At 47.7% G+C, this 23,288-nt stretch overlaps 1 protein-coding gene across 1 annotated transcript; it reads left to right on the top strand.

The window, feature by feature from the left end:
- Positions 1-21,242, top strand: LOC144601582 (uncharacterized). Its single transcript, XM_078413791.1, has 5 exons — positions 1-203; positions 6,050-6,116; positions 13,327-13,430; positions 17,891-18,091; positions 19,973-21,242. The coding sequence occupies exons 1-5, from the start codon at positions 134-136 to the stop codon at positions 20,035-20,037; spliced, it is 507 nt and encodes a 168-aa protein (XP_078269917.1). The 5' UTR covers positions 1-133; the 3' UTR covers positions 20,038-21,242.
- Positions 21,243-23,288: the final 2,046 nt, after the last annotated feature.

The raw sequence follows: 23,288 nt of genomic DNA, 5'->3' as shown, positions 1-23,288 counted from the left end.
ATAAAACAATTTAGAAACGAAACTGAAACTCCAAGCACTGCACACTAACTTTCTCATTCCGTTCTTCTCAGCACACCGGAGGTTCACGTTTTAACTGAGGTCTGAAACACAAGGAATAAACTGGAAAGAAAATATGGCCATAAAGATGATGAGCTTGCAGTCGATGTGTTGGCTGATAGCCTGCCTGGCAATTCAGCCTTCTGGTGAGTTTGGAAATAAACTTGCTCCATTCCATTCTTAATTTAAGGAATACGTTGGAGCATTTATTGAAAATTTCCCGCAATATGGTAACATTTTATTCTTGCGCAAATTATGTCGGCATGATGTTAAAAGTGTTAATACGTACAGTAGAGCAATAATTCTGGAGTAAGTTCAAGAGAATTTTCTTAAGAATTAAACTACCTTGTGATTTTCGAAAAGAATGTTGCATCCGATTGTATTGCATTGGGTGGCACCGTACAAGTGCGAGCAATTAATTCAATTGTCAATTGTACAACATTGTACAACATTGTCAAAGGCACAACATTTTTTACTGATCGATTAGTACGCGAACATTTATTCCTCTCACTTGCTTTCCAGTTGGTACAGTATCATATCATATCATCATATCATATATATACAGCCGGAAACAGGCCTTTTCGGCCCTCCAAGTCCGTGCCGCCCAGTGATCCCCGCACATTAACACTATCCTACACCCACTAGGGACAATTTTTACATTTGCCCAGCCAATTAACCTACATACCTGTACGTCTTTGGAGTGTGGGAGGAAACCGAAGATCTCGGAGAAAACCCACGCAGGTCACGGGGAGAACGTACAAACTCCTTACAGTGCAGCACCCGTAGTCAGGATCGAACCTGAGTCTCCGGCGCTGCATTCGCTGTAAAGCAGCAACTCTACCGCTGCACCACCGTGCCGCCATATGTACAGCACCCGTAGTCGGGTTGGAACCCGGGTCTCTGGCGCTGTAATCGCTGCAAGGCAGCAACTCTACCGCTGCACCACCGTGACCGCCGCCAACTCTCTGACAACTTATGGAAAGTTACAGGAATATTCAGATCCTGCCACTGTGGCCTTTTACAAAAGACCTTTTTTTCGAGTTCCAGGTCATGTTAAATGTTATATCAGTCTGATTTGCATTTTCCATTCTCAGTCGCAATTGAAGTTTCAGAAATCGTCAGACTCTCCCCTGACTGTCCAAAACACAAACACGTTCAACAATGTAAAATCTTTAAAAAATATTCACCCAAGTTTGTTGATCAAGCATTAAGTCCACAAAATCTTTAGGGATGAGGGGAATGAGATGAAACATTGCACAATATCCCATTCAAATGGATTCAGTTTGGAAGCCTGTTTTTGTTTAATATAATATCAGACAAATGTAGTCACATTGAGATTTTAGACCCAACTCCTCACCGGCCATTTTTCTGGCACCAATAGCTTTCTGAGATCATAAAATGGCCGAAAGGAAACTCATGTGAACCTCTGGATGAAAATGTCACCTTCCTCCTTCTGAATAAACAGGCGATAACATTAGACCACAGCTTACGTTAGTGTATGCAAAGCATGGTGAGAGCACGTTTAGCCCATTACAAAACCACAAGACCACAGATACCAGAATTCGAAGGGTCCCGACCCAAAACATCATCTATCCATTTCCATCCACTGATGTTGCCTGACCTGCCAGCAGTTAGTTATTTACCCCAGTCCAAAAAGATTACCTGGCCAAATGCCACTTTCTAGCCTTGCAGTTCTCAATTGTTCAATCTACCAATTTTTAAAACAAATGAAGGATTTTGCATCCATGATCCTTCCAGGCAATGATGTCCAGCCTTATACGACCTTGTGAGAGAAAACATTTTTCCTAATCTTCCCTCAGATCCTTTTTCCAGTTGTTTTAATTCTCTGTCGCCACATTTTTACTCTTTTGGTGAAAGGAAACGGAGCCTTCTTATTTACACTATGTGGACACATTATCAGTTTTTGTTGTCCTTAATTACGTCCACTCTCAGCCTCCTTTGTTCCAAAAATTCCCCACCAGTCTATAAAATACTTCATCCATGCACTGTTTCTGTAATGGGAAAGGGATCGCTCCAGGGTTCAGGGATGGTTTCAAATTCATCAAAGTGCAGATCTATCCACCGACGTGCTCACAATGTTCTCAGTGTTCTCCAAGCAGGCGTTTGATACCTGAGGGAGAGGCCTGTGTTTCCAGATTTTCTCCCTCACCTGAGAAACCGCTCCATTGTCTGACAATAGACAATAGACAATAGGTGCAGGAGGAGGCCATTCGGCCTTTCGAGCCAGCAACGCCATTCAATGTGATCATGGCTAATCATTCTCAATCAGTACCCCGTTCCTGCCTTCTCCCCATACCCCCTGACTCCGCTATCCTTAAGAGCTCTATCTAGCTCTCTCCTGAAAGCATTCAGAAAACTGGCCTCCACTGCCTTCTGAGGCAGAGAATTCCACGGATTTACAACTCTCTGACTGAAAAAGTTTTTCCTCATCTCTGTTCTAAATGGCCTACCCCTTATTCGTAAACTGTGGCCCCTGGTTCTGGACTCCCCCAACACTGGGAACATGTTTCCTGCCTCTAGCGTGTCCAACACCTTAATAATCTTATATGTTTCAATAAGATCCCCTCTCATCCTTCTAAATTCCAGTGTATACAAGCCTAGTCGCTCCAGTCTTTCAACATATGACAGTCCCGCCATTCCGGGAATTAACCTAGTAAACCTACGCTGCACGCCCTCAATAGCAAGAATATCCTTCCTGACATTTGGAAATTTGTGGGAATATTCAGACCCTGCCACTTTGCTGCTTATGTCATCACAGAATGAAAAGATCACGTAATTATGGAAGATTCTTGACTAGTTTAGTTTAGTTTAGTTTAGAGATACAGCGTGGAAACAGGCCCTTTTGGCCCACCAGGTCCGCGCCGACAAGCGATCCCCGCATATTAACACCATCCTATAAACACTAGGGACAATTTTTACATTTGCCAAGCCAATTAACGTACACACCTGTACGTCTTTGGAGTGTGGCAGGAAACCAACGATCTCAGAGAAAACCCACGCAGGTCACGGGGAGAACGTACAAACTCCGTACAGACGGCGCCCGTAGTTGGGATTGAACCCGGGTCGAAGAACCCCGACTCAGTCTGAAGAAGGGTCTCGACCCGAAACGTCAACCATTCCTTCTCTCCTGAGATGCTGCCTGACCCGCTGAGTTACTCCAGCTTTTTGTGATACCTTCGATTTGTACCAGCATCTGCAGTTATTTTCCTACCCTGCTCCCTAACTCCATCATTCTATTGGTCCAAGGGTTAGTCCATGGTGTTCTATTGTAGAGGTAAGATTAGGGCTGCGCAGTTTGGTTCAGAAACTTGATGTTTGTAGGAATTTAGCTGTTCCTGAACCTGGTGGTCTTAGACTTTGGGATTCTGTACCTCCTTGCCGATGGTGGCAGCAAGAAGAGTTCCTGGCCTGGTTAGTGGGGTTTTTGAGCCGGTGCCTCACATAGATGCTTTTGATGGTGTGGTGGGCAGTAACCAAAGATACTCGAGGAACAAGATGGACCACTCCGTTGAAATGGCCCATACTGAAATGTAGTACGCAAAGGGGCCATTTTAGTAGTCAAAACCCGCTGTTCGTTATGCCTCTCGCAGTGTAATCAGTGTTGTGGGGGAACAGTATGTGTGATGACACCATTAAAATGCAGAATACATCTCATCTATCAATTCACAGATTTTTGTTATTTTTCTTTTTAAATGTTTCTGTAAGTTTCTGCCTAAAATGGCGCCATGACATACTACGCTTTTTAGGGTCGAGTGGTCTATCTTGCTCCTCGAGTATCTTTGGCAGTAACTGTGGAACGAATGGTTAGACGACTTTTCGGGTTGGGACCATTCTTTGGACTCTTATCCTTATTTCAGATCAGGGTCCTTGGTGTTGTTGACATGAAGTCCGAGGAAGGGTCTCGACCCGAAACGTCACCCATTCCTTCTCCCCAGAGATGCTGCCTTACCCGCTGAGTTACTCCAGCATCTTGTGTTTATCTTCGAATAACATCATAACCCTTGCCCTGTCCCATCCCGTTCCGATATCAGGTTTGTTATTCCTTTTCCCATCTGCTTCCATCTGCCCATCGCCTCTCTCTAACCTTGTTCTATTTATCACCTTCCAACCTCCATCTCCACCTTCCCCCTCTCATCTCCACGTTTGCATCCGTCAGCCCAATTGGTTCCTTATTTGTTTGCACCGATTGTCCTCCAGCCTTTGCTGAAAGTCGCCTCCCTCCCCTTCCTTGCTCCATCTGGCCATTCTCTCACACCTACCTTGGGTTTTCCACCATCACCTGCCAGCCCATGTCTCACCCTTCCAGTTCAAGAGTCAAGAGCGAAGAATCAAGAGTGTTTTATTGTCACTTGTCCCAGATAGAACAAAGAAAATCATACTTACAGCAGCTCAACAGAATATGTAAACATAGTGCACTGGAAACAATATAATAAACCAGAAAAAAAGGTCTGTGTGTGTATATATATATACACATACATACTCACATATGCAAATACACACATATACATATATGCATGCCCATATATGTATATATATATATATATATATATATATATATATACGTACATACACATATACACATAAATATACACACACCTACATACACACACATACACACACACACACACACACACACACACACACACACATACACACACACACACACACATACACACACACACACACACACACACACACAGACACACACACACACACACACACATACACACACACACACACACACACACACACACATACACACACACACACACACACACACACACACATAAAAAAGCAAACAAACAATAATAACAATAGTAGTCTATGTTCAGAGCTTATTTGAGGTTGTTGTGCTTAATAGCCTAATGGCTGTAGGGAAGAAGTTGTTCCTGAACCTGGATGTTGGTTCTATAAGATCCCCCCTCAATATTCCAGCATCTGCAAAACTCTTGGGTCTCTAAAATCATTACCTTATTTATTTTTTTCAAAGGCCATTTTGATATTGATCTGCAGAAAATGTGAACTTTTGCTGACTATTCCTCTAGCTTTAAGTTGAGTTGAGAGGTTGGACACGTGGTTGAGTGGTACCAGCTCTTACTTCATGTCAACAATCAACATGGACAGCGATATGTGGGATACCAAAGCTGGTGGATGAAAGGCAAGGGCCAGGGGAATGCAATCCTTGTTCTGTCACGGGAGAGAGGGGGCGGAAGCAGAACTACGGGACACAGAGCAGATGTGGGTGAGGAATTCAGGGATCTCTTTTGACAAGGCGAGAGAGCAGCGAGAACTCCCATTCAACATGGGGTCCATAAGATGGCACTTCACTTAGGGTTGCCAACTATCCCGTATTAGCCGGGACACCCGTGCCTGTGTCCCGTATTAGGCCCTGGGGGGGGGGGGGGGGGTGCTGTTGGCCCGGACACTGTAGGCCCGAACACTGTAGGCCTGGACACTGTAGGCTCGGGAGCCTCTCGCTGTAGGCCCGGACACTGTAGGCCCCGACAGTGTAGGCCCGGATGCCCGGGCGCCACCTAACGGAGGTTGCGTAGCAAACCGCCTCCAGGCCCGGGCGGCCCCCATTGGTGGAGCGGGAGCACGTGTCCGCTGGTTGGGTGAGGTGGTGACGTCACCCTTTGTCCCCTATTTGGGAGTGAGGAAGTTGGCAACCCTACATTCACTAGAGCCTCAGACTAGACGTCAATCTCTGAAATGCTTCTCCAAAGGTTATGGGGGTGAAGGCAGGAGAATGGGGCTGAGAGGGAAAGATAGGTCAGCCATGACGGAATGGAGGAATTGCCATGATGGGCCGAATGGCCTAATTCTGCTCCTATGACTTATGACTTTATCAACCCAGAAACATTTGACTCAGAGGCTTGGCTAATAGTTTCTAGTTTTGTACTAACAGTTATTGCATAAGATCAATTTGATTTGATTTAAGATCTCTGTAACGTCTGTATTACTTTGTCAGCTGCATACTCCAGCGTAGAGTGCAAGTTGGGTTGGGACGGAGTGGCCTGCATGGAGACTAACTACGTGTAAGTAACCAACAATATTGGATGCTTTGACTCTTCTTTGGTTTTTATGAGTTCAAATTGTTGCATCAGAGAATTGGATGAAATCTACAAAATACTGTGTTTTGGAATTAGATTTATAAATACATTATGTCTAAATCGTGGCTTCCACTGTTATTTTATTTCTGAGCTTGGTCTGAATTGGTCTAGGCAAAGAAAATAAGGCAAGGCTCACAATTCAGAACAGTTTATTGTAACCCAATCTAATGCCAGATGTAAAATACATGAAAGCGCTGACTAATGGTATTGCACCCAATGTTACATGAAATTACCAAAGGTCTGATCTAAAACAGTTTGGTTGCATTTGGCATGCAAGCTACCCTTTTAACTCCAACATTGTTTATTCTTTAATTCTAAATGTAGTTACACAGCATTCACCATGTTGACCACTTGAGATTGATTAGTAGGACTAGATGTTACAATCCCTAAGGTTTGCACTACAATTGACTGGTGTTGTTCTTGGGGGTGACCACTAGGTGATGTTGCTACCATTCCGACACATCTTCAGTTGTGTACCTCAACGTCACTGGGTGTTTCGGCCTTTTATCACAAGACACCCTCAGTCGAGGCAGGCCCACCACAGGGTGATCAGCCCTAGGAGTGTGTCTTATGGTTAGCCTCTAGATGGTCACATGGCAGCCCAGACAGTATCTTTTCTCTTCAGCCACAGCCAGTGACTGCTCCGTTCGGCGGCATTTGCAAGTTCTTTGATTGCCCTCCTTTGGGCCTGCCCTCTGACTCCAACTTCCCTCAGGAGCCTTGCAGTGGAACTGGCTACAAAGCCCCTGCACCCCACCCCCACTGGACACACTCTTACACTCCAACCTTGCTCCTCTGCCTCTACTGCAAGGTTGGAATATCTCAGCCTTTTCCTTTCAAATGCCTCATCCACAGCCTCCTCCCAGGGCACCGTCAGCTCAATGATGTAAACACGCCGACAGGAGCTGGACCAGAGGAAGAGGTCTGGTCGCAGGTTGGTAGCTGCGATTTCAACTGGGAAGGAAAGGCTCTGGCCTAGGTCAACCCGCATTTCCCAGTCTCTGGCTGCACACAGTGGGCATGAGTTGAGAGGCGAGGTGGTAGTCTTCCGTTTCTCTCCTTCCCGGATGAACGATAGGATTTGCGGGAATGTTAGCTGGACATTGATAGGCATGGCGTTGGTGGTAACTCTCTTGCACTCGAGTGCAGCTGCCAAACACCTCAGCACCTGGTTGTGTCGCCAGGTGTATCTACCTTGTGTTAGGCTGGCCTTACAACCGACCAGGATGTGCTTGAGGTTTGCTGGAACTGCACACAGGGGGCAGGCTGGATCCTCTCCCAGCCAAAGATTTAGGTTTGTGGGAGAGGGAATGACATCATATGTGGCTCTGATAATAAAGCTCAACATAATTGACTCCATGTTCCACAGCTCACTCCATGTGATCTTCCTCCTCTCAATGCCATCCCACCTCATCCAGCGGCCTTGCTTGGCTTGAGATATAGCTTTGGCACACCTGGCTGCTTCTTCTTGGCGGCGCACCTCCTCCACCACCAGGTGCCGACGTTCAGCTGGAGTAGCCTTTTGCCAGGTAGGTTTCATTGCTCCCAGGCCAAAGCCCCATCGGCCTTGTTGGACATGGCCCACTATGTCCCGGTGTCGGAGGGCAGATTTTGCGTCCTGTACCACTGCTGCTGGAGTCCATTTCTTCCCTGTTGCTAGGGTTGGAGCGACACCTCTAACTATTGGGTCCCGGGATTCTGTTAGTGTCATGTCCAGTCTTGCTTTGGTGCATTTGAATTCCTCCACCAGGCTTGAGACTGGCAGTGAGAGGGCTCCATTCCCATAGAGTCCCATACTGCTGAGGCATCTCGGTAGCCCAAGCCACTTCCTCACTTGTGAGTTCACAAGTCTCTCCAGCTGGTTGATATGGGATAAAGTGACCTCGTAGATGGTAATTGGCCACATGAGTCGGGGCAGCAGACCGAATTGAAGGCACCAAAGCTTCAGCTTCCCTGGGAGAGCAGTGTTGTTGATTTGCTTGAGGCCACTGATTGTATCCTGCCTGAGTTGTTCCACCTGCTCTGCGTCCTTGAGGTGTGCGGTGTACCATCGCCCGAGGCTTTTGACAGGCTTCTCCAGGACAGTTGGTATTGTCTCGTTGTTGATGCGGAACCTTTCGTCAGTCAGCCGGCCTTTGACGATGGAAATACTGCAGGATTTGCTGGGTTTAATCTCCATTCGTGCCCATTTGATGTTTTCCTGGAGTTTATCCAGCAGGCGTTTGGTGCATTGCTTTTGTTGTTGTTATAGTGGTCATGTCATCCATGTACGCCCTGATTGGAGGAAGACGCAGCCCACTCTTCAAGCGTTCCCCTCCGACTACCCATCGTGATGCTCAAATGATTAGCTCCATTGCCATGGTAAACATCAGAGGAGAGATGGTACAGCCTGCCATTATGCCTATCTCAAGGTGCTGCCAGGCAGTGGTGTTGTCCTGTGTTGTGATGCAGAACTGGAGGTCCTGGAAGTAAGCTTTTACCAGCTTTGTGGTGACCTCTGGGACCTGGAAGCAGTTAAAAGCTGCCCAAAGAGTCTCATGGGGCACTGAACCAAAGGCATTGGCAAGATCTAAGAAAACCACATGCAGATCTCTCTTTTCTTTCTTGGCAGTTTGTATCTGGTGCCAGATGACATTTGCATGTTCCAGACATCCTGAGAAACCACGTACCCCTGCTTTCTGCACTGACGTGTCAATGAAGTTGTTGCTCTGCATAAACGCTGAGAGTCTTTGGGCCACAATACCAACGAAGATCTTTCCTTCCACATTCAGAAGGCTGATCTGGCGGAATTGGCTAATGGTTGAAGAGTTCTTTTCTTTGGGAATTAGGATCCCTCCTGCCCTTCGCCATGCCTTAGGTATGATTCCTTTCCCCCACGCCACTTTCATTAACTTCCAGAGGTATTTCAGGACACCAGGGGTGTTCTTCTAGAGCCTGTATGGAATGCCATTGGGCCCTGGGCTGATGCTGATCTTGCTCGTTTAACTGTGTTCTCCACCTCCTTCCATGTAGGAGGCCTTGTGTCCATCTGGTGCTCAGGTGGATGAATAGGTGGCATGTCATCTGGAATGGTGACTGGCTTATGCCTCAGGTTGTCGGAGTACGTCTTCCTCAGATGCTCCTCTAGTTCCCTTACAGGTACTTTCAGGATCCCACTCTTCTCCTTGACAAAGAGGCTTTTGACAAACTTATATGGATCTCTGTAAAAGCCTGTCCTCGCCCGTTCTTTCTTCTTGTGTTGCTTTCTCAGGCATTCTGCTCTTCGCAGGATTGCCAGGCGCTGCTTTCCTTCTGCCTGCAGTGCCTCGAGCCCTTCCCTTTCTGCCTCTGTGGCCTTCCTCCACTGTTTTCTCAGCTGCCTCCTTTCCTTCACCAGTCTTTTCATCTCCTGCTGCCTCCCGGACTTGTACTGGAGTGATAGTTCCTTCAGTGTCCTCTGTTTCTTGACCTTCACCCCAAATCTCTCTGCCCCATAGTTGTATATGATGTCTCCCATCTTCTCCAGTTTTCTTTCTACACATCCCTTCAATCCTTCCAGAAGATGGACGAGGTCAGTGTTAATGGTCTCCCACTGTTTCCTCAGGCAGGATTTAGGCCACAAGATTTGAGGCTTTCTCCCTTCCATCTTCCTCTCTACCGCAGACTGTGGCTGGTTGGGCTCTGTACTCGTGTCCGTTGGTGGGACTATACTTGGTTGAGCTTCGCCTGGGGTGCTGATACCCTGTGGACTGTGGTGATTATCCTGCCACTGGGCTTCACTCGACTGATTTGACCTACCTCTTAGGAAGTTATGGTCAATGCGAGGCCCCCCACCAAGCTCTCAGGCACTTTTTCATGCCCTGTTGGATCTTGAGACCCTTCTTTGATGTTATCTTTTCCCAGCCACAGATGCAGCTTCGTAGCTTGTGTCCTGCCGGCGCTGTTGCTCTGTCAATTGCTGTGCCGGTTGTCTGATTCATAGTCGATTCCGTTCCTGGGTCTGTTGCCGTGTGGTCTGTCGAAGAGTCATCTTCCGCCCCCGCTCTCGCAGACTCAAGGGGTATTCTTTTTCTTGACTTTTTCGTAGCAATATATGGGTGGAACTTGCACGATAATTGTTGCAAAGTGCCCCTTCCAACACTTTAACCCTTAGCTCAGCAACTCTCTCTCTCTCTCTCTCTCTTTTTTTTTTCTTTTTTTCTTTTTTCAAAGTCTTTATTCAGCACAATCACATGATACATCACATCAAAACCACAATCAGAGATTACAAAACATCAGGTAATCATTATAATACAACATTGCCTTCATTATTTACAATGCTCTCAACCCCCCGCGGTGACCAGCGTTCACGGACGGCCTCCAGCGTCCCCGTGGACACTGCGTGTTCCCTCTCTAGGGTCACGCGCGCACGGACGTAGGCTCGGAAGAGGGGAAGGCAGCCCACTCTGGCAAGACCATCGACCGCCCGCTGCCTGGACCCACGAATGGCCATCTTGGCCAGGCCCAAGAACAAACCGACAGGGAAATCCCACCCTCCTGACCGGCCCTCCCCACTCCCAGCCCCGAGCCCAAACACCAGGATCGTAGGACTGAAATGCAGCCAAAACTTGAGGAGCAACCCCTTCAGATACGCATACAGGGGCAGCAACCTCACACACTCCATGTACATGTGGAACACGGACTCTTCCTCGCCGCAGAAAATACAGGCGGCCGGCGAGTCGGTGAAACGACTCCAAAATTTATTACACACAACGGCTCTGTGCAACACTCTCCACCCCAGGTCCCCGATGTAAAGGGGGAGGACACCCTTGTAGAGAGACCTCCACTGGGGACCACCCCCGCCATCAGGTGGTAACACGGATCGCCAAGGCGTATCCGGACGGAAGACGAAGGCGAGGAGGTGCAGAGTGTGCAGGAGCATCCTATGCAGTAAACGTCTGCCTGCATCACGGAACGGCACGCTGGGCATCTGGGAGAGGCGGCTCAAGTTGTGTGGGGCCGGCTCCCGGGAAATATTCCGGAGCCTGGGCCCGATGAGCAGTTCCGGCGGGGCGGGGGTAAGCTCGGCCGGAATCACTCCAAGCACACGCCGCTCCCCGACACCCACCGCGACAGCATGAGGACCGGCCCCCCCCACAGCCACAACACCCCCCTCTCCCTGAGGAGCAAAGCGCTGACTGAAGATGACCAAATTCCTCACTCTCAACACATCGCGGTAAAAGCTTGGCATGCCCCGCGTGGCGGGTCGACTGATGCCCGCCACCGGGAGCCGCCAAACCCCCCTTAGGCACTGGCCCTGGCGGAAAAAATACGTGGCCAGAGCGTGCCACCTGTGAGGGTGCTCCGCGTACACGCACCTCCGCAGAGTCCTGAGACGGAGAGCCACCACCTCTCCCTCTCTCTCTCTCTCTCCCTCTCCCTCTCCCTCTCTCTCTCCCCCTCCCTTTCTCTCTCTCTCTCCCCCCCTCTCTCCTTCTCTCCCTCTCTCCTCTCCCTTCCTCTCTCCCTCTCCATCTTTCCCTCCTCCCTCTCTCTCTTCCTTGCCCTCTCTCCCCCTCTCTCTCTCTCTCTCCATCTCCCTTCCCCTCCCCCTCTCTCCACTCTTAATTTATAACCCCCAAATCATACTTGTGATGATTTAATTAAAGCAGCAGTTTTAATTTATACCTCCACTCGGGGTCAAACTATCAGCATAACAAAAGCTGTTAGCAAATGCTTCCACTAAAGGAGTACAGATGTACAGTAGCTACGCCACAGTCATGTTGGTCTGCATGTCATGCCTAGTTACGTTGAAGTCATCACAACAGGCCAAAGATATCGGCCAGGTAAAAAGATCTTTAAAAAATCAATAAGTATATCAGAGTTTGCTTATCATCTTCAAAGGTATATTTTATACGTAAAAAATATGTACAGGCAAAACAATACATTCTTTACAATAGCAATACAATACAATAGACAATAGACAATAGGTGCAGGAGGAGGCCATTTGGCCCTTCGAGCAAGCACCGCCATTCATTGTGATCATGGTTGATCATTAACAATCAGTACCCCGTTCCAGCCTTCTCCCCATACCCCCATACAACACGATGTGGTGGGACTTTATTTATCCCAGGAGGGAAATTGATCTGCCAACAGCCATAAAACACAAGACACATGAAACATGAAACTGAAGGGGCGAGTGGACAGGATTGGGGATGTGCAAAGATTGGGGGGGGGGGACTAGAGTCACCCAGCAGCAACCCCCCCACCTACTGCAGCCACCCAGAGTGACCCAGCAGCAACCCCCCCACCTACTGCAGTCACCCAATGTCACCCAGCAGCAACCCCCCCACCTACTGCAGCCACCCAGTGTCACCCAGCAGCAACCCCCCCACCTACTGCAGCTGCCCAGAGTCACCCAGCAGCAACCCCCCCCACCACTGCAGCCACCCAGCAGCAACCCCCCCACCTACTGCAGCCGCCCAGTGTCACCCAGCAGCAACCCCCCCCACCACTGCAGCCGGTGCCTGTCACATCTGTGTCTCAGATGTGTAATAATGAAGCAGACACAATCCGTGCTTCGGTGTAAGGTCTAGTTCCTTTGGACCAACAGCCCATCCCAACCCTTTACTTATGCTCAGCCTTGCTCTCAACCCAAAAACAAAACCACGGGAGTTTAAGTACCCACACCTTGCCCATCCCAATGACCAAGTGAGTGATGATCCACTGGGCAGCATTGTGGCTCCACTCTCTCTCTTCAGCATTTTATGTTCATCAGTTCATAATTGATAGGAGCAGAACTAGGCCATTCGGCCCATCAAGTCTACTCCCCCATTCAATCATGGCTGATCTATCTCTCCCTCCTGACCCCATTCTCCTGCCTTCTCCCCATAACCCCCGACACCTGTACTAATCAAGAAGCTATCCATCTCTGCCTTAAATATATCCATTGGCTTGGTCTCCACAGCCTTCTGAGGCAAATAATTCCACAGATTCACCACCCTCTGACTGAAGACATTCCTCCTCATCTCCTTCCTGAAGGAACGTCCTTTCATTCTGGGGCTATGACCTCTGGTCCTGGACTCTCCCACTGGTGGCAACATCCTCCCCACATGCACTCTGTCCAGACCTCTAATTTCCTCTCATTTTAATTAATCTTCCCTTCTATTTTCCATAGGCAGAAGATAATAATTGGAGCTGGAGTGGTGGGGGGCATCATTGTGGTTGCACTGCTAGTATGGTGCTGCTGCTGCTGTTGCAGATCGACACCTCACCAAACGAGTGAGTAACTGTTCTGGCTGTGGTTTATTATTGTCACCTGCCCTGAGGTGCAGTGCTTATGCGCCATGCAATCGAATCAGATAACACCATCCTTGAATACAGTCAAGCCAAAAGTAAGCACAAACGATAGAACAAAGAAAAATACCGGAGTGCAGAATATGTAAGAAAATAACTGCAGATGCTGGTACAAATTGGAGTGTAGAATATAGTTTATTTACAAGTGGAACAGAGAAATTGGCTGGGTAAATGTAAAAATTGTCCCTAGTGGGTGTAGGATAGTGTTAGTGTATGGGGATCGCTGGGCGGCACGGACTTGGTGGGCCGAAAAGGCCTATTTCCGGCTGTATATATATGATATGATATGATAATAAAGAGAATAATCTTTAGTGCAAGATAAAGTCCAGTAAGTTCCATTAAAGATAGTCCAAGAGATCAGCTTCTCGTGGGGAGGACCGCATCAGAACAGTGGGAGTCATTCAAAGGAATAATTGAAAAAGTACAGAGGAAGCATGTTCCCCTAAAGTTTAAGGGTGGGACAAACAAGTCCAAAGAACCTTGGATGTCGAACGATATAGTAGGATTGATTCGAAAAAAAAGGGGGGCTTTTGGAAGGCATAAAGAACTTAAGGCACAGGCATCATTAGAGGAATACAGAAGGTGTAGGGCGGTTCTTAAAAAAGAGATTAGGAGAGCAAAAAGGGGCCATGAGATAGCACTAGCGGGCAAAATAAAATAAAATCCCAGTGTTCTATAAGTATATCACGGGTAAGACGATAACGAGGGAAAGAGTGGGGCCCATCAGGGACCATAGTGGAAAGCTGTGTGTGGAGCCAGAGGATGTAGGAGATGTTTTTAAATGATTTTTTTGCATCTGTTTTTACGAGGGAGGAGGGCGATGCGGACTTAGAAATGGAGCAGGAGGGTTGTGATGTTCTTGAGCATATTGCTATTGACAGGGAGGCGGTGCTGGAGGTTCTGGCAGGCTTAAAAGTGGATAAGTCTCCGGGCCCTGACGAGATGTATCCCAGGATGCTGAGAGAGGCAAGGGAGGAGATTGCGGGGGCTCTGGCACAAATTTTCAGAGCCTCTCTTGCAACAGGGGATGTACCGGAGGACTGGAGGATAGCTAATGTGGTGCCATTATTTAAAAAGGGCATTAGGGATAAACCTGGCAACTACAGGCCGGTGAGTCTGACATCGGTGGTGGGGAAGCTGCTAGAAAAGATTCTGAGGGACAGAATCAGTCTTCACTTGGAGGATCGAGGGTTAATTAAGGATAGTCAACATGGCTTTGTTAATGGAAGGTCGTGTCTGACTAACTTGATTGAAGTTTTTGAGGGGGTGACCAAGGAGGTAGATGGGGGTAGTGCAGTGGATGTGGTATACATGGATTTCAGTAAGGCTTTTGACAAGGTCCCACACAGGAGACTAGTCAAGAAGGTAAGAGCCCATGGGATCCAGGGCACCTTGGCAAAATGGATAAAAAACTGGCTTAGTGACAGAAGGCAGAGGGTGATGGTAGAAGGGTGCTTCTGTGACTGGAGGCCGGTGTCCAGTGGAGTGCCGCAGGGATCGGTGTTGGGTCCCTTACTGTTTGTAATCTACATTAATGATCTGGATGTCAACGTACAGGGCATGATCAGCAAGTTTGCAGATGACACGAAGTTAGGGGGGTTGGTGAATAGCGAGGAAGGGATCTGCAAGCTGCAGGAAGATATAGATGAGATGGGCAGATGGGCGGAGCAGTGGCAGATGGAATATAATCCTGAAAAGTACGAGGTGATGCACTTTGGCAGGAATAACTTGGAGAGGGAGTACACCATGAATGGAAGGACCCTAGGGAAGACAGGGGTACAGAGGGACCTTGGAGTACAGGTACACAAGTCCTTGAAGGCAGCAGGACAGGTGGACAGGGTGGTCAAAAAGGCATATGGGTTACTGGCCTTCATTAGCCGGGGCATCGAATATAAAAGTAGGGGGGTAATGATGGAATTGTACAGAACACTGGTGAGGCCACAGCTGGAGTATTGTGTACAGTTCTGGTCACCACATTATAGAAAGGATGTGATAGCTTTGGAGAGGGTGCAGAGGAGATTCACCAGGATGCTGCCAGGGATGAAGGGCCTCGGCTATGAGAAGAGACTTAGCAGACTGGGGTTGTTTTCCCTGGAGCAGAGAAGGCTGAGAGGGGACATGATCGAGGTGTACAAGATCATGAGGGGCATAGATAAGGTAGATGGCGGGGAACTTCTTCCACTGGTGGAAGGTTCAACAACGAGGGGACATAGATACAGGGTAAGGGGAGGGAGGTTTCGGGGGGATGTGAGAAAGAACTTTTTCACCCAGAGGGTGGTTGGAGTCTGGAACTCACTGCCTGGGGTGGTGGTGGAGGCGGGAACACTCACAACGTTTAACAGGGATTTGGATGGGCACTTGAAATGCTACAACATTCAGGGCTACGGTCCAAATGCGGGAAAATGGGATTAAAATTAGACTGTGTTTGGTAACGGGCGGCACGGACACGATGGGCCGAAGGGCCTCTTTCTGTGCTGTAGGACTCTATGACTCTATGAGTCTTCAAAGAGGTAGATGGGAGGTCAGGACCCGTTCTCTCGTTGGTGATGGGATGATTCAGTTGCCTGATAACATCTGGGGAAGAAACTGTCCCTGAATCTGGAGGTGTGCGTTTTCACATTTCTGTACCTCTTGCCACCGTGACTTTCCGACACACTAGTTCACAAAGCTGCCATTAAACTGATTCAATTGAACGCTAACAGTCCACCTGTACAGAATGTGGACATGGCAACAAAAGAGAAACGGGCTGGCTATTTAGGCTCGAATGTCACGCTATCTTGAATCTCGACACACAGCAGAGAGACGATTGATCCACACAATGGGTTAGTTGCATCACTGCCAGATCCATCAATACTTAGATGATCGCAGCAAGTATCACCTACTGTGCCTAATTCTCATCATGAGAACAGCAGGGCAGGGATGAAAGCAGGGTGGAAGGTGCTCGAGGCATTGAAGACAGACACAAAATGCTGGAGTAACTCAGCAGGACAGTCAGCATCACTGGAGAGAAGGAATGAGTTGAGACCCTTCCTTAGACTGAGAGTCAGGGGAGAGGGAGAGAGAGAAAAGGTGTGAATACGGGACATCAAAGGGGACGAGGCTCAAGGAGAATGTGGAATGGATCATTGTAAGCTTGAGGAAGGTGACAACGAAGCACAGAGATAAAATTTAATCTGGGGACAGTCAGACTGGTTGGAGAATTAGGATAGGGTAGGGATGGAGAGAGAGGGAAAGTAAGGGTAACTTGAAGTTAGAGAAGTCGATGTTCATACCGCTGGCGTGTAAGCTACCCACATGTAATATGAGATGCTGTTCCTCCATTTTGCGCTGGGCCTCACACGACAGTGGAGGAGACCCAGGACATAAAAGTCAGTGTTGGAATGGGAGGGAGGGGGGTAAAATGTTTGGCAACAGAGAGGTCGTGTTGGTTTAGGCTGAGGTGTTCAGTGAAACGATCGCCGAGCCTGCACTTGGTCTCGCCGATATACAGGAGTCTTCAGTGCAAACCAGCATCTGCAGTTCCTCCCTACAGATTCCACTGGCAGTCAGGGGAAATGCCAAGCTGCCTAGAACCCCTGTCCCACTTAGGCGATGTTTTAGGCGACTACAGGCAACTAGGCTGTCGCCACACGGTTGCCGGGGTGTCGCCTGTACGGCCGTGAGTCGTCTCCAATGAGTCGTAGCGTGACGTCCGTTGGTTTGACGCCAATGAGCGTAGCTTGATGTCTCCTGACGTTGGCGCTGTTGTAGGTTGTCGCCAGGTGACGTAGGTTGTCGCCGGTGCTGACTTCCTTGAATTCCATTGGCGACGACCTACGTCAACCGGCGACAGGTACCGGCGTCAGAACCGGAGGCCAAAATGACGTGCATTGTCTTCAGTTGTCGCCGACACGGTCGTAGCTTGTCGCGGGTAGACGTAGGTTGACTTCGGTTGTCGTAGGTTGCTGCCTGTGCGGTCGTAGGTGCGGTCGTAGGTGGACGTCCTGAGTCGTGACGATTGGGTCGCTGGCTGTCGGTAGCTTGCCGTAGCTTGACGTCACTAGGTGGTACGTTGTTGTAGCTTGTCGTAGACATTGTCGTAGACTATTGCAGTCACCGGCAGTCGCCTAAAAAACCCGCCTAAGTGGGACAGGGCCCTAATTAGGAATTCTATTGTAAAGAAGCTGCCACAAGATGGTTGCACTTAATGAGCTTGCACTTAATTCTGTGATTTTCTATAAACATATTGGCCTCAAATCTGTTGCCACAGAGTGCACTGGTCAGGCATCTCGACAGTGATTATGCGAGATTTTGCTTGCATATTCCAACCAAACATTGTCAGATAACTTTTGGCCGTGGATAGTTCCTTTTATTTAATTAATGTTGGTCTCCTCTTGTTCTTTCAGCTGTTGTCAACACCACTGCTGCAACTGTGGTGCCGATGGGCTATGGACGACCTGTGTTGATGTATCCAGGCTTCCAGGGGTACCAGCCATTGCCTCTTCAACAATCCCCTGCACAACAGGCCATGCCTGCGACCCCTTGCTCCTATGCTTACCCACAGGCAGACCAAGCACAGCCACCTCCATACAATCAGGCAGCATTTGGTAAATAAATGTTGCACAACCATGTCCAGATCGACAGACACAAAATGCTGGGGTAACTCAGCGAGACAGGCAGCATCTCCGGAGAGAAGGAATGGGTGACGTTTCGGGTCGAGACCCTTCTTCCGACTGAGAGTCTGGGAGGGGGGAAACTTAGAGGAGGGAAAAGGTTCGGAACAACTCAGAGCCCGCACCGATGACTCAGGATAGGTGAAGCCCACAAAGGTCCATTGTTGGCTGTGGAAGAGGTGATAAGAAAGGGATTTGAACAGTAAAACTGGCAGGATGACTAGCATGGGGAGGGAAGGAGAGAAAGGGAATGTAAAGGTTACTTGAAATCAGAGAAATTCATATTTATACCTCAGGGCTGTTCATAGGTTCATGATTTGTAGGAGCAGAATTAGGACATTCAGACGATTAAGTCTACTCTGCCATTCAATCATGGCTGATCTCTAATTCCCTCTCAACTCCATTCTCCTGCCTTCTAACCATAACCCCTGACACCCTTACGAATCAAGAATCTGTCAATCTCCACATTAAAAATATCCATTGACTTGGCCTCCACAGCCTTCTGTGGCTATGAATTCCACAGATTCACCGCTCTCTAATTAAAGAAATCCCTCCTCATCTTTCCAAAGGTATGTCTGTCCTTTTATGCTGAGGCTGTGACCTCTAGTCCTAGACTCTCCCACTAGTGGAAACATCCTCTCCACATCCACTCTATCCAAGCCTTTCACCATTCGGTAAGTTTCAATGAGGGTTCCCCCCCCCCCCCCCACCTCATCCTTCTAAACTCCAGCGAATACAGGCCCAGTGCCGTCAAACGCTCATCATACGTCAACCCAATCATTCCTGGGATCGTTCTCGTAAACCTCGCGTGGACCCTCTCCAGAGCCGACCCACCCATCCTCAGATATGGGGCCCTTCCTTGCGGAGGATGTAGCCTATCCTCACTGATAGTGGGTGGCATGAAATCTCAGGTGCAGGTCGTCGTGGCTGGATGCATAAATCCTTTTGGGGCTTTTCAAAGGCATCCGGACCACAGGTTGTGTATACAATCCTAAGATCCTGGCCAGTAAAATGTTTGCCTGCACCTACACCAACTTGCTACTGAGACGGTCTGCGTCCATTGTGGGTGGTTGGGGAGGAAGCCCATTGGTTGGAGATGGGAAGGACCTGGAGTATTGATGAGCCAGTCTAGATTTGTACCACCCCACCATTGACAAGTCCAGTATAGTTTGGGGTCTGGTGACGCCACTCCCATTTACTTACTGATTGCTCAAGTAAGTAAGCCAAAAATCACAGGCGGTGAGGTTAATTATGTGTACTTAGTTTACAGTTATTCTCCAATTATCTTCTAAAGTGTCATGACATAAAATGGCCTGTAAACATGATTTACATTGATGGGTTCAATACACAGTGAAGAATTTGGGGAAATTTGAACCCTTTCACTTACTTTCGCATGCACAGTTAAATAAATAGCACACCAACTGTGCCAGAGAGGCACGGCGACGTAATGGTAGAGCTACTGCCTTACAACGCAAGAGACCCCGGTTCGATCCCGACTACGTGTGTTTGTCTGCACGGAGTTTGTACGTTCTCCCCGTGACTTGCGTGCGTTTTCTCCGAGATCTTTGGTTTCCTCGCACACTCCAAAGACATATAGGTTTGTTGGTCAATTGGCTTGGTATAAATGTAAACTGTCCCTAGTGTGTGTAGGGTAGTGTTAGTGTGCTGGTGTTAATGTACAGATAGGCACGGGCTCGATGGGCTGTAGGGCCTGTTTCCGCGCTGTATCTCTAAACCAAACGAAACTAAAGTTTATAGGCTGTTTTGCCCATTATTTGATGCTAACATTTCATGACTTTGCTTTTATTGTAACAGGTGGACAACCTTCGCAGTTTCCGACCGGAGGCATGAATGATAATCCAAATTTTGTCAAAATATGAACAAAACCACCAGCCACACCCAAGAAATGCTTCTGCCTGCTTTCATCCCTCCCAATATTCGTTAACCAAGTCCAAGGCTGGGTGAGATAGGAGAGTTCAGAGAAAATCTAAACAGAAGTTGTGCTAGAAAAAGCTAGAGAAGAGTACTGTCAGAACAAAAACAACTTTAGAAGTTAACACATTTGTCTGCCTGTCATGGTGAGCAGAAATGTCTTTCTACCTAATAATGTCTAGTCTGAATTAAGGTCCTTGGTCCTTAGCACAAACTGAAGTTCCCTACCTGACCCTAATTTCTTTGTTACCCTCAGACTTGGCTGCTTTAAGGCACTCCTGCCTAACATTTTACACGCAGACTCCATGCAGCTTAACGTCTAAAACTCTGCTGCCTCAAATCTAAACTTCCCATTACTTTTTCAAATCCCCAGGGCGATTCCTTTTCCTGACACCATCTATAGCTTCCTATGGGCCTTCTTCAACACCCTTGGTCCCATTGAATACAAGGCTCACAGATTCAGTTGCTCCACTGCAGCGTGCTTGCCTTCAGGTGCCTGGGGATAAACTCTCAGACTTGCTTTTCTTCCTCGTTTACTGGCTTTAAAGTGCTCATTTAAATCCACCTCTTTCACCATGTTTTTGGCCAGATGTTCTACGACCGTGTTATTTTTAATGGTTAGTGCAAAACCAGAGAAGTCCAACTCAGACTTGGAGCTGTGTCACTGACTGTACCTGTGATGTAGACAAATCCGGACCGTGGGGCCTGGTAACTTATTCAAGGGAAGTCCAGCTTCAAAAAGGGGCTCAGGCCAAACTGCACAAATGAATGATAAATATTCCCATCTGATTTTCTTGCTTTCATGCTAACAATGATGAAAAAAAGGTCATCTTACAATAATAGGACTTGTTACATTCCTGAAAAGATTATTATAGTTAAAGGTCTTTAGTTCTACTGTTTGTATTGTTTGATACATTCTAGCTTTTTGGCATGCCTCATAAAACAGGTTATATGTAGAAAAACATGTTGGGTTCAGGTAAAGTAAGCAAGTAAGCTGGATTTCATCTGTGAGCTTAACAGTAATAAGATGGTGACACCATGTTTTGCGTTTGTTTACGCTGATTTTTGATCTCGCAAATTTAAAATCTGTTTTGGAAACAGCCTTGATTTTTCAGATTTATGTTTCTTTTAATAAACTTCTTTTTAAAATATTCTTAATCAGACCTTGTTGCCGATATTGACCTTTGTGGTGTGTTCCAGGGCTGCTCTGCTTGACAATAATATGGGCGGCATGGTGCCGGGGACTCGGGTTCCATCCTGACTACGGGCGCCGTCTGTACGGAGTTTGTACGTTCTCCCCGTGACCTGCGTGGGTTTTCTCCGAGATCTTCGGTTTCCTCCCACACTCCAAAGACGTACAGTTATGTAGGTTAATTGGCTGGGTAAATGTAAAAATTGTCCCTAGCGGGTGTAGGATAGTGCTAATGTGCGGGGATCGCTGGTCGGCGCAGACCCGGTGGGTCGAAGGGCCTGTTTCCCCAATGCATCTCTAAACCAAACTAAACTAAACTAATATAAAAAGATAAAATGATTAACTTCCTGTGCGGCAATGAATCATCTTAAGAAACATGTCTAAATACTCTAGATCTGCAAATAGTGCAGAGTTTCTTCACCACACGGCTATGAATAAAAATAGGTGTCCAAGACAAAAAGAACATTAATACCCATTATTCACAAACCCAGGATGTTCCAGAGACCTTTGCAGCTTCTAAAATATTATGTGCTCTCTCTACTGTAGAGTGGTAAACTTCATAATCTATTACACAAAGCAAGTGCTACAAAAGTTTGAAGATACAAGACCATATCATGTTTTTTTTTTCATTGATGTCAGTCAGGGAATTAATTTTACCCAAAACATTTGGGGAGTTCTGCTCAGAGTGATACAGTGTGGAAACAGGCCCTTCGGCCCAACTCGCCCACACCGGCCAACAATGTCCCAGCTACACTAGTCCCACTTGCCTGCACTTGGTCCATAACCCTCCAAACCTGTCCTATCCATGTCCCTGTCTAACTGTTTCTTAAACGATGGGATAGTCCCAGCATCAACTACCTCCTCTGGCAGCTTGTTCCATTCACCCACCACCCTTCTCTTTGAAATTGTGCCATCGAAACGAATGGGGACTGAGAATCATAGCTGACGGTCAGGATGGTGACTCACACAGAGTGGAACTCCTATCCAAACTCTATTTACACTAAAGTCTCTGGACTGGTGCCTGAAACCACAACTCCTTGGCAGAGAGGCAGCCATACCATTGGGATTATTCATTTTCCATAATCAATGGTAGAGTTGCTGCCTTACAACGCCAGAGACCCGGGTTCAATCCTGACTATGGGTGCTGTCTGCACTGAGTTTGTACGTTCTCCCTGTTTCCTGCGTGGGTTTTCTCGAGGATCTCCAGTTTCCTCACCTACTACAAAGACATGCAGGTTTGTAGGTTAATTAGCTTGGTATAAATGTTAATTGCACCTAGTGTGTGTCGGGTAGTGTTAGCGTGCCAGGACTGCAGGTCAGCGTGAACTCGGTGGGCCGAAGGGCCTGTTTCTGGGCTGTATCTCTAAACTCAACTAAACTGAACTAATAGCGCTTAAAAACCTGCCACTTGTTCACCATGATACAGCACGAGGGAGCAGAGTTCATCTTCAGAACTATCCAACCCACAACCATGGCCCTTTAGAACCAAGGTTACCTGAGTCTAAGTCGTTGAGCCTTAATGGTTGGTCTACATTCGAAAGCTGATAAAATATACTGATTCTTGTGTTTATTAATGATGATGGCGATGACAAATATAACAAAGATCAGGTAGGCCTAGGCAGACTGAGCAAAGGTGTCCAGCAAAACTATCGCCCAGTCTACGTTTGGTCTAGGAGAAACCAGGGCTTTTTCTCTTCGTGCAAGGGTGTCCTTGTACACCAGTCACTGAAAGTAAGCATGCAGGTACAGCAGGCAGTGAAGAAAGCCAATGGCATGTTGACCTTCATAATGAGAGGATTTGAGTATAGGTCCTTCTGAAGTTGTATAGGGCCCTGGTGAGACCACATCTGGAGTATTGTGTGCAGTTTTGAGGAAGGACATCCTTGCTATTGAGGCAGTGCAGCGTAGGTTCACGATGTCAATCCCCGGGATGGCGGGACTGTCATATGAGCAAAGATTGGAAAGACTAGGCTTGTATTCACTGGAGTTTAGAAGGATGAGAGGAGA

This window comes from Rhinoraja longicauda, chromosome 17 (genome assembly GCF_053455715.1).
Source record: "Rhinoraja longicauda isolate Sanriku21f chromosome 17, sRhiLon1.1, whole genome shotgun sequence".
In the NCBI taxonomy this organism is placed as follows: Eukaryota; Metazoa; Chordata; class Chondrichthyes; order Rajiformes; family Arhynchobatidae; genus Rhinoraja; species Rhinoraja longicauda.
The sequence above is the reverse complement of the archived record's forward strand: the minus strand, read 5'-3'. Positions and strand labels throughout refer to the sequence as shown.

What these genes read in the sequence shown, in the direction of transcription:
- LOC144601582 (XM_078413791.1), top strand. Translation starts at nt 134, where the DNA reads ATGGCCATAAAGATGATGAGCTTGCAGTCGATGTGTTGGCTGATAGCC. An exon ending in CCTGGCAATTCAGCCTTCTG is followed by an intron (nt 204 to 6,049) that starts GTGAGTTTGGAA and finishes TTACTTTGTCAG; the next exon opens with CTGCATACTCCAGCGTAGAG. An exon ending in ATCGACACCTCACCAAACGA is followed by an intron (nt 13,431 to 17,890) that starts GTGAGTAACTGT and finishes TTGTTCTTTCAG; the next exon opens with CTGTTGTCAACACCACTGCT.